Here is a 13,137-nt window from a genome sequence, read left to right as displayed (position 1 = left end):
TTAAGTAGCCCTTACAGGCCTTGTTCCTCCCCCAGCCTGGGGCTAGAAAGTGAAAGGTGGATAAGTACACTGATGAACGTATCTCTCTGTCACTTTGTTCTCTCCTCCTATCAGTATAATCTTTGTTAGCACATGAGCACTGCAGTACAACTGACTAGTTTCTTGTGCTGCTTCTCCCTCTCCTAGTCTAACCTCTGCACTACAGGGACTGTAATAGGACACCACTTCAGATAATTACACAGCTTGCATTTAAAAAACACATTTACCAATGTATTAAGGTGTGCTCTAAAAATGTCATAAAAACAACAAGTATCCGATATGTGTTGACAAGTTTCCTTGTTCTTGATATCTGTTTCTTATGATCAGACCACTATTTTGTTCCCTTTTGACACACCTTAGGCACATTGCAGTGTATCTGTAAGTAAGGTTACCTAAGTATGTTTTTTCAATTAATGTGTTTACAGTCAGATCAGGAAATAATTGTATGTCTAATAGCCATTCCCAACACCCACTGATTGAGAAAGATTCACTATTGTTTACACCCTAGACAACTGACATCTAAGTAATTCCTCCAACTGCTTCTTGGGCACCCACATGTCATTCATTTATAATGAGCAAATACACACCTTTAATTTTAAGATCAACATTATTCCTTAGCCATGGGTAGATTCCATAATTTGATTGGTCATCAGGAATTGGGTTATCTTCAATCCATCCACCACAGGCATACTGGAAGAAATTGTCACAGGGATCTACAGAAAGGTTCATCTTGTTCCGTATAACAGCAGCTGTAAAAAAAAAAAAGAAAGAAAGAAATATTTAATTTAATGCAGTACTTAAGCTTGTTCTAATTAAAAACATATTTATATATTTGGGCAGCACAGTGGCTAAATGGTTAGCACTTCTGCCTGGCAGTACTAGGGTTGTTGATTTGAATCCCAACCACGGCACCACCTGCCTGGAGTTTGCATGTTCTCCCTGTGCCTGCATGGGTTTCCTCCAGGTACCTCAGTTTCCTCCCACACTCCAAAGATATGCTGGTAGGTTAATTGGATCCTGTCTAAATTGGCCCTAGTATGAATGTGAGTTAGGAACCGTAGCTTGTACACTCCTTGAGGGTTAGGGACTGATGTGAATATACAATATATATGTAAAGTCCTGGACAAATTGACAGCACTATATAAGTATCTGTAATAAATAAAATATATGCAGTATGCTTCATGTAATAATTTTCAGTTTATCTTTACTCAGTCTCTTTCACTGCATGTCTAGGGGTTATCTATGACTAACAATAATTGTCTAAGTGGAGTATCCTTAAATTGGTTTTATGTTTATCTCAGCAGTGGCTCATCAAGGTATTTACTGTAATGGTCTGACATACAGATGACTACAATAACAAACTGGAGTTTGGCATGCATAAGTAGACAGAAGTAGGCATAATGCAAAAATTACATTTTATACCATGATACACTGCACAGTGTATGTATTCATTTTATAATTTCAATATGCAAGAAGATAATATTTTTATATATATATATACAGTATATTACACTAGTTTTAGGAGACCAGTTAGCATCATCCATATGATACTTATCTGCTAAGTTGAATGGCCAATCCAACAGAGGATAGTTTTCAAATACATGTATGTAAACGTGAAATAGCAAAAAAGCACTGAATTAGGTTAGATTTAGGGTTTCAGGGTCGAATATGTATCTGCCAAACTTGGAACAACTATGTTTCCTGTGATCTACTATCCAATTGCTCTTGCAATTTCATGGCACGGTTCTCATAGTGTGAGGTGACTTTAAATTTGCCTTTGACCTATTATTAGATGTATCGAGGGGTTCCTCCCATCTCTCCTTCTGCCTTAAAAAACTGAAATCAGAGCTCCAACTACTTTTTCATGGAACATAAGGAATTCCCTAGGGTAGTATCATTGGAAAAAGATATTGGAGGTTATTTACTAAAAGAAAATATACTGTACACTGCAAGGTAAAGCTTCACTTTGCAAAAAATACTCAATCACATGTAAGGAAAAGTTAAAAAAAAACTGCATTTTTGCTTGCATATGATTGGATGTTAGAAATCAGCAGAGCTTCCCCTCAGATCCATGTGCCTTTAGTAAATTAACCCCATTATCTCTCTTTCTGGCCATGTCCCGGGTACATTTACTTGTAGACATTGACTCCACTCCACCCAGACTGTATACATGGACACTCAGTGAAGCGCTGTTTCAAGAACCAGAGGTCAGAGTAGAAATATTATAAGGACTTCTTTTTGGAAAATGCGGGTTTGGTGGTTAACCCATTATTTACATTGGGAGCATAAAGGTGCACTCTTTGGGGCTCCATGAGTAAAATAGGCACCATCTTAAACTGAACTGAACAGTTTGTTATTCCAGAAAAGTAAACAGAAAATGGTCAGGGGAAGGTGAACTATGTACAAATTCTCTAACAAATCTGGTACTCTTTTTGTGAAAGCTCTACATGAGCCCTGCAATAAATCATATATAATTCATTTAATCTCTAAATGTTGAAGCAGACTGTCTACATCACCCGCTTTAGCCAAGGAAATCCATGATGTTTTTATGGCTCCATACAATCTACATTCAGACCTGACTCTGATGGACACTCAACATAAATTACAGACCGCTGAATCTTACATTCAGGCCTCACGGATGCCTGTCCTTCCAGATTCAGACATGTTAGAGACTCCATTCACTGAAGAGGAATTAGGGAATGACATTACCCAGACCAAACACAGGAAGGCCCCCAGACCAGACGCATATACTTTGACCTATTAGGGAAGTACTAGATAGTTACAGGTTAACTAGGTCAAGAGTAGTTAAGATCCAACTTTGGGCTATTTTTGTGCTTAATGGCTTCTTTGAGGGTTGGAGAAAAAAAGAAGCAGCTCTGGTGCAATAATCACCTTCAGTTTAGAGAAGCCCCCATCCCGAGTACCACTTCTTTACTACAAGAGGTCCTAAGTCTTCCAGGTGGAATGATTCCCAGCATCGTTCAACCCTGAAGACTGAGGAAAGAGTGTAAGTACAGGGTATCCTTACCCTGCCCCCTGAACAAGATATCCTGCACTCTCAATGAATCACAGCAGAGAGCAGCACTGATGTCATCATGTTAGCACAGCTTTATTCATCAAGATCATCCAATCTGCTGAGAGCAGACTGAAGAGAAAGAGGACCCAGTTCATTATGTGAGCAACCAGAAGACATCAAGGTGATGAAAAAAGCATATGCTACTGATATCAAGAGTGAAGGAGGTATCTAGGAGTAGAAGTACAAAGCCCAGAGTTAAACATAGGGTCATGAGACAGTTAAGCCTAGGGTCATGGGTAAGGGGGTTATGTCGAAGGGTTAGACTAAGGAAAGGTTGAGGAATAGGTTCAGATTATCTGTTAATAATGTTTAGAGTTAGATTTTAAAGTTATTAAGGATGGATAAATATTAGGTGCTCAAAAGTCTGGCACCAGGTTTTGGGTACAGAGGTTACAGGCATTTATTTGTTTACTTCAACCTTTTTTCTTGCATCTAAAGCCCTTGGCCAAGAACTACTGTGCTAAAACTATAGCAAACGGCCAATGGCCCTGAAGCCCATGGAAGCAGATTTATTCAGTCTGCTAGTTAAGCTAATCTACTCCCTCCAATGTCTGACACTAATAGCAGTCCACATACAATAAGTTATTTTTTTTCCACACAGCTATTTGAATATTCTAATATACACACCAATATCACCTGCTTAGGCTATATTAACATATATGAATTTTAGTACTGTGCAATCTCCTGCAGGTTACAGCAAAAGTACATCTTACATTGGGATGAGTGGTAACATGTAAAATGTACAGCTCTGCGCCCAATCTGCATGAAAATGCATTTATGAGAATGTAACCTTAGACAGAGGCACCTGAAGTGGATGTTATTCCACATTCCCCCTTTTTTAATGTAAATATGAATAAATAAACACTGTAAATACTAAAAATTAAATAATCAGTATTAAATATAACACCAGATGAATGTTTTTTTGTAGTGAAACAGGTGGTACTGGCATGTCTCCTTGTTGTCTCCACCATATGAAGGCATTGTGACTTATCCTCTTAGGGGTCGACATTGTTTGGTTTCCAGCAAACATCTTTGATAAATGTAGAGGAGGAGAGTGTATCACAAGGGACTAGAATGGAACAGTTTTGCTTTGTTTTTCCAGGATATAAAATTGATGTTACAGTGAGCTGTAGAGAGAGCAGCAGTGTCATGAGGGTTCTCAATCAATGGAGCTGATCAATATTTCTACACAGGTGGGTCAGAATAGTAATAACAGTCAGTGCGTTCAAGATGCCAGAGAAGGGATGAAGTCAGCAGCTCACATATATTAAGATCAGAGCATTTCTAGCCAGCACATTTTACCAAATATCACGACCAGGATTGTTGCATAATTGTCAGGTATTCCAAGGATAACTATTGCATGCAGACAGTATACACATATTAGAGATCAATTCCACAATATACATGTTTCCACAATGCACATCACAATAATTTCATTTTCTGAAGAATAATCTATAATCATGTTTTATATGATTGAAGTGTATATAAAGCTATTTAACCTCTGCCAATTTTTAACTGTTGCCTTTTGTCCAAACTGGGGAGGCTCACCCTATGAAATTCTCCTGGTGAGCATTGTCACCAGCACTAGAAATAAGGATCAATTCAACATTCTTAGTTGTTTACAAAACAGGAATAGAGGGGAAATGAAGACAGTTTTTGCAGTGACAATTTAGATGGGGGTTGTGTTTTCTTTGAAGAGATTCCTTCTCCCTTCCTGTTGTAAATCTGAGACAGGATGTGAAAGAAAATTTCCCCAATGCAAAATACAAAAAAAAAATCGGCCTTTATGTATTTTTAGCTATTACTTACAAAAAAAAGAGAATTATTCTTTCAACAAACCCTGTTATTAAAATAAGTAAAGATGCTACACAAGTTTATCATCTTTTTTGTGGAGCTGTGCAACTGGGCTATGGGGCAATTCTCTACTACCTGCAGGTGCAGAAGACCAGACCTGTCTGTTATCATTTTTCCATTCTGAAGGTAATGCCAGTGAAGACTGTTGGTCCTTGCCATAAATCCACTCCCCCAACCCCAGCCAGTCTACAGGCATGGTAGAGCTATACTGTGTATAATAAAACTATGGGGTTGATTTACTAAAATTGAGAATGCAAAATCTGATGCAGCTCTGCAGAGAAACCAATCAACTTCCAGTTTTTGTTTTTTGTCACAGCTTAAATTAACAAGCTGAAGTTAGAAACCAATTGGCAACCATGCACAGCCCTACCAGATTTTGCACTCTTCAGTTTTAGTAAATCAACCCATAAGTGTGTATGAGTTCCTATGAAAGTAAGAACTAGCAGAATGTGTGAGTGTGTATTGTGAATGGGATGACAGTGACTTCATTAGGGTATGGTAACAATACACCACAATTGCTGCTTATGAACACATTGTCATTGCATGGAACGACAGTGACTTCACTTGGCATATTGAGATTGCTTGTGGAAGTGCTTACAGCAACAATCATGGCATTGAAACCATAAGAGAAATAAAGTTGGATAGGGTTATAAGTTAAAAGTATAGCATTAATAAAATATAATCCTTTTATTGCTATAAATTTAAAAGCATTTATGTGTGGACATCCTAATAAACATAAAAGAAAAGTACAGTTTCCTGGACTATCCCAAACCCAATAAGATACATACTAATGTGGCCAAAATGTTGCATGTGCTTTTTTTTCACTTTTATATCCAAAAAGTTTAAATAACAACACAATTGCAGAAAGAGGGGTTAATCCATACAAATGCGATTGCTTTTGTTCACTTATATAAGCTGTTGTTATGTGAGAGAAGAGCAAAGCATAAAGATGGGAAGATTTTGACAACCCCCTATTTGAGTAATTTGTCCCCATATCCAAGGGAACACAGTTCACAGATAATTCAACAGTTGCACCAGAATCTGAATTTTCCTAAACCAACAGACACTATTTCACTAAAAATAAGGGAAGAAACAGAAATACACATAATCATGGCAGTGTTACACATTATCAGATGTTCTTAAATACAATACTCAAAGACATACAAACACTAACAGCTATTAAGATAAGTGAAGATTGAAACAGAGATTGTACAGCTAATATTTCACAATGTGCTGCTCAACCCTCTATGACCAGAGAATGGTTTTATTTCATGGCTCACAAATATCCTCTCATACGTTGCACAACTTTCCACAGGATACTAACATTCAAACTATAAAGACAGTGACAGGTTTTCCCTCTTCAGGGACCCCCTCCATTTCCCTGAAACCTCTAAATGTGAATTCAACGAAACCCAAAAAGAAAAATGTCAAGACTGTTTATATACAAACAGAATTAAGCGTGCAAAATCATGGGAAATTTATCTTCACAATTATTGTCCAGATATAAAGAGGAGAAAAGTACCTGTCTCCCAAACGTGTAGACAAATTTGAAACTATAGAATACATTAATCTCTTTACACACAAAATACTTCTAAAAGTCTTACAGCTGAAAAAAAACTAAACCTCTCTATAGGAGGCCTAATTGAGGATTGGGGTTAACTGAGTAGAAATGAAGGAAATCCCCCTGCGCTAAACAAAAAACAAATAATTAACAAGCTGCTAACACCCTATCCTATACCAAAGGTGCAATAAATGTAAAATAATATTGGTGTAGTGCTAAATAATATAGATAAATAAATAATATTTATAATAAACATCAAAATATAAATCATATAATGCATAAATATGTGATAGATCCTCAGGGATCTTAAAGTGCGCAACAACAAGTGGTAAAGTGCATACAAATTCTGGTCTCATATGGACCTGCAATAAAGTGACTAAAACCCCCAATCCCAGCAAGGGATAATGCACAAAGTGACACAGTGAGTCTCAACAAATGGGATACCTATAAAACAATAGTGACTGGTGCTAAAACTCCCAATAAACATCAAATACATAAACACAGTGCTAAAAACTTAATTAAAGAGTAATCGATAAAGTCCACAAGGAAATGTGCAAAAAAAACACACAATAAAAAGTGCTTTCAATCTTCATCAATAAGGTACTTGTAGTGCCACACTCAGGTGGATAAATATCCTTAAATGGCTGCAATGATTCCTCACCTTCTTTCTGCGACCCCAGAGGGCCACTACGCTTTATGGATCCCCTGGATCCTAACCAGCAGGTGACTCCGCACCTTATAATATCATATAAAGCAGGCTCCAGTGGCTCCACATAACCTCAAGGTAGCTTCCTTATATACTGGCTCTCCCTCCAACAGCAGACCACCGCAATACTGCTCATTAGGTTCATATATATCTCATAACAAGGCCATGAAAAAGCAAGCAAGAGAGACTTCCATAGTGTAACTCTGTTTAATCATAACGTTAAAGGAAAAAGTACTTCCAGTAGATGCCATCTTTGTACACCCAGTGCTTCTACAGCACACCCATAACATGTGGTGAACACTGCCTGAATATATCAGCTATACTGTGAGTGTTTACTTGGCTTTTTTTCCTTTAACGTTATGATTAAACAGAGTTACACTATGGAAGTCTCTCTTGCTTGCTTTTTCATGGCCTTGTTATGAGATATATATGAACCTAATGAGCTGTACTGCGGTGGTCTGCTGTTGGAGGGAGAGCCAGTATATAAGGAAGCTACCTTGAGGTTATGTGGAGCCACTGGAGCCTGCTTTATATGATATTATAAGGTGCAGAGTCATCTGCCGGTTAGGATCCAGGGGATCCATAAAGCGTAATGGCCCTTTGGGGTCGCAGAAAGGAGGTGAGAAGGCATTGCAGCCATTTAAGGGTATTTATCCACCTGAGTGTGGCACAACCACTACAAGCACCTTATTGATGAAGATTGAAAGCACTTTTTATTGTGTGTTTTTTTGCACATTTCCTTGTGGACTTTATCGATTACTCTTTAATTAAGTTTTTAGCACTGTATTTATGTATTTGATGATTATTGGGAGTTTTAGCACCAGTCACTATTGTTTTACAGGTATCCCATTTGTTGGGACTCACTGTGTCACTTTGTGCATTATCCCTTGCTGGGATTGAGGATTTTAGTCACTTTATTGCAGGTCCATTTGAGACCAGATTTTGTATGCACTTTATCACTTGTTGCACAATTTAGGCTCCATGAGGATCTATCACATATTTATGCATTATATGATTTATATTTTGATATTTATTATAAATATTATTTATTTATTTATCTATATTATTTAGCACTACACCAATATTATTTTACAACTGAGTAGAAAAGAATACAGAGCCTTAGGGAATGTATTAGAATTGAATGTTGAAGGGAATATGAAAGATATTGACATTGCCTGAGGTTCTTCTATAATACAACAAACAAGATTTAAATGTTCCTCTTCATCTTTTCCTTCAATTTCTATGAATACCACCAACTTGGCAGGCTTTGTTACCCTTGTAATTTAGACATTGAGAAGCTTGCAATCCACACTATACTAGATAATAATTTGACATCATTACAATGGGAAGCAGTTTATATAAAGTGGATTTAATAATTAAACTGTCTGACAAGGGTGGTAACATCATCTTCATAGACAGGGAAAGCTATCAAGGAAAAAATTAACTTTTGAGTAAGGATTGGTACACAACAAGTGCCAGGAAAAATAAGGACGGGTTTCAAAGAGACATTTTCTAGATTATAGAAGATGCAATCTTCAATGGGACAATTACTAAGACATAATATCTTAAAGTAGTTATTGCGACTATAGCAACATTTTATGCTCTTCCAAAAGTGCACAAGAATATCAATGATACCATGGGAGACCTATTGTATCATCTCTGAAAATGGTTCCTTGATACATTTTACAAGAACATGTAGCAACACTCCCATCCTTTATCCAAGAAACATCACATCATTTTAGAACATTACAAGATGTAACATAACCAGATGACACGATATTAGTGTCACTTGAGGCAAAAGCATATATACTCATTAATTTCTCAGGAACTTGGAGTGTCATCAGTGAAACGGCTTTTGGACAAACGCAATACTACCAAACATAATCATAGCAGATTTTTGTTGTTATTAAGATTGTTATTAACATATTGGGGTTTATTTACTAAAGCTGGGAAGTGCAAAATCAGGCTCACTTCTGCATAGAAACCAATCAGCTTCTAACCTCAGCTTGTTCAAATAAGCTTTGGCAATAAAACCCTTGAAGCTGATTGGTTTCTATGCAGAAGTGAGCCTGATTTTGCACTCTCCAGCTTTAATAAATAAACCCAATAATGCATTTTTTCCTTTTTGGTACCTATTTCCACCAGGTGCAAGGTATGGTGATGGGGACTTCATGTGCCCCTTCTTAAGCAAACCTGTACTTGGAAAGGTGGGAGAGAGTTGTTTGATGATGAAGCCCTATCTATGTACCTACGTTCTGTCCTGGCACAGGTAAATACTGTAGACAACATCTTGGGTTTTTTTGAACTGGTAGAATTCCTATGTTTTAGGAATTTGTTGGGACTCCTAATGATAATACATGCAGTTTAAAATTTGCCCTTACTTTAAAAGAGAAATAAATATTCACAAGGATCTGGACACTAATTTTTCCATCCTGTATAGAAAAATGCCAGCTAAGAACACTGTTCTACAGTTGCAAGAAAAAGTATGTGAACCCCTTGGGATTACGTGGAGTTTTGCATGAATTGGGCATAAAATGTGCTCTGAACGTCATCTAAGTCACAATAATAGAAGAACACAGTCTGCTGAACATAATACTACACAAACATTAGATGTTGCCATGGTTTATTTGCACATAACATGTAAACATTCACAGTGCAGGGAGGAAAAAGTATGTGAACCTTTGGACTTAATAACTGGTTGACCCTCCTTTTGGCAGCAATAACCTCAACCAAACGTTTCCTGTAGTTGCAAATCAGACCTGCACAACGATCTGGAGTCATTTTGGACCACTCCTCTTCACAAAACTGTTTCAGTGTAGCAATATTCTTGGGATGTCTGGTGTGAATCGCTCTCTTAAGGTCATGCCACAGCATTTCAATCGGGTTGAGGTCAGGACTCTGACTGGGCCACTCCAGAAAGCGTATTCTGTGCTGTTGCAGCCATTGTTTTGTTGAATTACTTGTATGCTTTGGGTCATTGTCCTGTTGCATCACCCATCCTCTGCGGAGCTTCAGTTGGCGGACAGATGGTCGTACGGTTTCCTGCAAAATGTCTTGATAAACTCTGGAATACATTTTCCCATCAATGACAACAATCCGTCCAGGCCCTGAGGCAGCAAAGCAGCCCCAAACCATGATGCTCCCTCCGCCATGTTTTACAGTGGGGATGAGGTTTTGATGTTGGTGTGCTGTGCCTTTTTTTCTCCACACATAGTGTTGTGTGTTCTTCCCAAACAACTCAATCTTGGTTTCATCTGTCCACAGTATATTTTGCCAGTAGTGCTGTGGAACTTCCAGGTGCTCTTTTGCAAACTTCAAATGTGCTGCAATATTCTTTTTGGACAGCAATGGCTTCCTCCGTGGTGTCCTCCCATGTACTCCATTCTTGTTTAATGTTTTCCTTATTGTAGATGTGTCAACAAAAATGTTAGCATGTGCATGTAGAGATTTCTGTAGGTCTTTAGCTGACACTCTGGGATTCTTCTTTACCTCATGCAGCATTCTGCGTTGTGCTCTTGCAGTCATTTTTACAGGACGACCACGCCTAGGGAGGGTAGCAACAGTGCTAAACTTTCTCCATTTGTAGACAGTCTGTCTTACTATGGACACATGAACATCAAGGCTTTTGGAGATACTTTTGTAACCCTTTCCAGCTTCATGCAAGTCAACAATTCTTGATCGCAGGTCTTCTGAGAGCTCTTTTCTGCGAGGTATGGTTCACATCAGACAGTGCTTCTTGAAACCAGTAAACCCAAAACAGGTGTGTGTTTGTAAGGGCAGGACAGCTGTCAGCAACACATCCAATATCATCTCACTGATTGGAGTCAAGGTTGGCTCACTCCTGGCTCCAATTAGCTCTGGGAGAAGTCATTAAGCTAGGGCTTCACATACTTTTTCCTCCCTGCACTGTGAATGTTTACATGTTATGTGCAATTAAACCATGGCAACATCTAATGTTTGTGTAGTATTATGTTCAGCAGACTGTATTCTTCTATTGTTGTGACTTAGATGACGTTCAGAGCACATTTTATGCCCAATTCATGCAAAACTCCACGTAATCCCAAGGGGTTCACATACTTTTTCTTGCAACTGTACATGTCAGTTGTACACAATATTCTGGTTGGACATTATTTGAGGGTCTTTAAAAAGTACAAACATTTTTGGATTTCAAAAGAAATGTATCTACTTGAAAGCCATCCTAAACAATGATGATAAAATATAAACATCTTATCAAGGCTTACAAAAGGATCATGGCCCCTGGCTGTAATAGACTGATTTCTAGAAAGAGACAACAGGATCTATTCAAGTTTGTGTAATTCGATTAGTTATCACCTTTTTCTGTAACATACCAAAATGTATAATATGTGGAGAAAGCAGTGGCATTGTCTGCAGAAGAACATATTCGTTTTAAAAGCTATTTCATCCAATCCATCTCTGATCTTTCAAAAAGCTACATCTTTAAATGACAAAATAATTTGCAGCTATTATAAGTAATGCACTGTAATGGATTTTGTAAAGCCATACAGTAGGTACATATAGATGTGGGAACTATTCTCCTTGCTCACATCTTACCTCTGATCCACTCACTGATCTACCTAATGGACAAGTTAGTATGGCCTCATAATTTGTCAGCTGCAATGTAGAGGGTGTAAAATATCTTATCAAATGTGAATGTGACAGACATTCTGTTGGTAGAACACTGAACTCTGGGATTATTATTATTATTATACAGTATTTATATAGCGCCATTAGTTTGCTCAGCACTGTACATTACAATGGGAGACAATACACGAGACAGTACAATAACAATAAAATGTGATACACGAGGGGTTCGAGGGCCCTGCTCCTTGGAGCTTACAATCTAGGAGGGAGGGGATAGTGGTGCGGGAGTAATAGCTGTGGGGGATGGAGTGGTAGGAACAGTGGAGGATAAGCAAATATTTTCTAAATACAGGAAGCATGTGTATGCTCACTTGAACCTTGGTGTTCTATGTGTATTTCTTTCAGATCTATGCAGTATTCAAACGTGTAACTTTGCCTCTGTTCAGGATCTTTCTGGAACAAAGACCAATTACTCTAACCTATATCCTGTAGTATTTTGCAGGAAGCCTGTAATGAGTGGGCCTGCTGAGTCCCTCCCACAGCTTTGCTGTCTGTACAGCCTACATACAGCACAGTGATGAGGGCAATGCTACTTTACAAGGTAAGAACTGGATTTTCAAATGCATTTGTTGCACACAAAGTTGATTTATTTGCTTAATGGCGATTGAGGAATATTTTTGTGTCTGGAGTTCAGCTTTAACGTTTGTACATTTGTTGAAGCTGTAACTTAAACTGCTCATTGCTGACAAATATTTTCTTTTTTCTTTGCTTCCTGGTAGTGTCTTTGTCTATTATACCAATCGTTCTGTATGCCTCCTGTATCCTTTTTGTGATTGTAAACCACCAGCATATGCCTTTTATTCTTTACTGGTAAATCCTTTTTTCGTTTGTAAACCACTAGCATACGCCTTTTATTCTTTACTGGTACTGTTGGAGTCATCTACACTGACATTGTACTTATTATGGCTATTCTTGATATACTGTTTCTGTATATGGTGCTTTACTTATGTCAGTATATGTGAAATCTCAATAAAGGCCCACTGGAAAATAAAATTTGCACATTTGACCATATTTTAGATGTTGTATTGGGTAACCTCAGGTCTACAGTTGGTCACCACACAATTTTGATTAAAAGAGATACCCAAATTGACTTTTTGTGCCCTTAAAGGATAAGTTAACCTTTCATAACATGTTACATGTTACACCCATATTTATGGTGTAACATGTTAGAAATAGAATGGCCCCTGCTCCCCCACTTTGACAGCTAGCAGGGGATCCTCTCCTCCCGCTAGCTGTCAA

The 13,137-nt window shown here is 37.9% G+C and overlaps 1 protein-coding gene across 1 annotated transcript in view; it reads right to left on the bottom strand.

Moving 5' to 3' along the window:
- PHEX (phosphate regulating endopeptidase X-linked) overlaps window positions 1–13,137 on the bottom strand; it is a 287,172-nt gene that overhangs the window by 185,094 nt on the left and 88,941 nt on the right. Inside the window, exon 3 of the mRNA XM_089656062.1 lies at window positions 627–788. Within this exon, the coding sequence (XP_089512188.1) occupies window positions 627–788 (162 nt within the window). The remainder of the gene's footprint in view (window positions 1–626; window positions 789–13,137) is intronic.

This window comes from Staurois parvus, unplaced genomic scaffold (assembly GCF_062004578.1).
Source record: "Staurois parvus isolate SC_StPar_1 unplaced genomic scaffold, SC_StPar_1.0 ptg000884l, whole genome shotgun sequence".
In the NCBI taxonomy this organism is placed as follows: Eukaryota; Metazoa; Chordata; class Amphibia; order Anura; family Ranidae; genus Staurois; species Staurois parvus.
This window is presented reverse-complemented; position numbering and strand designations above follow the sequence as displayed.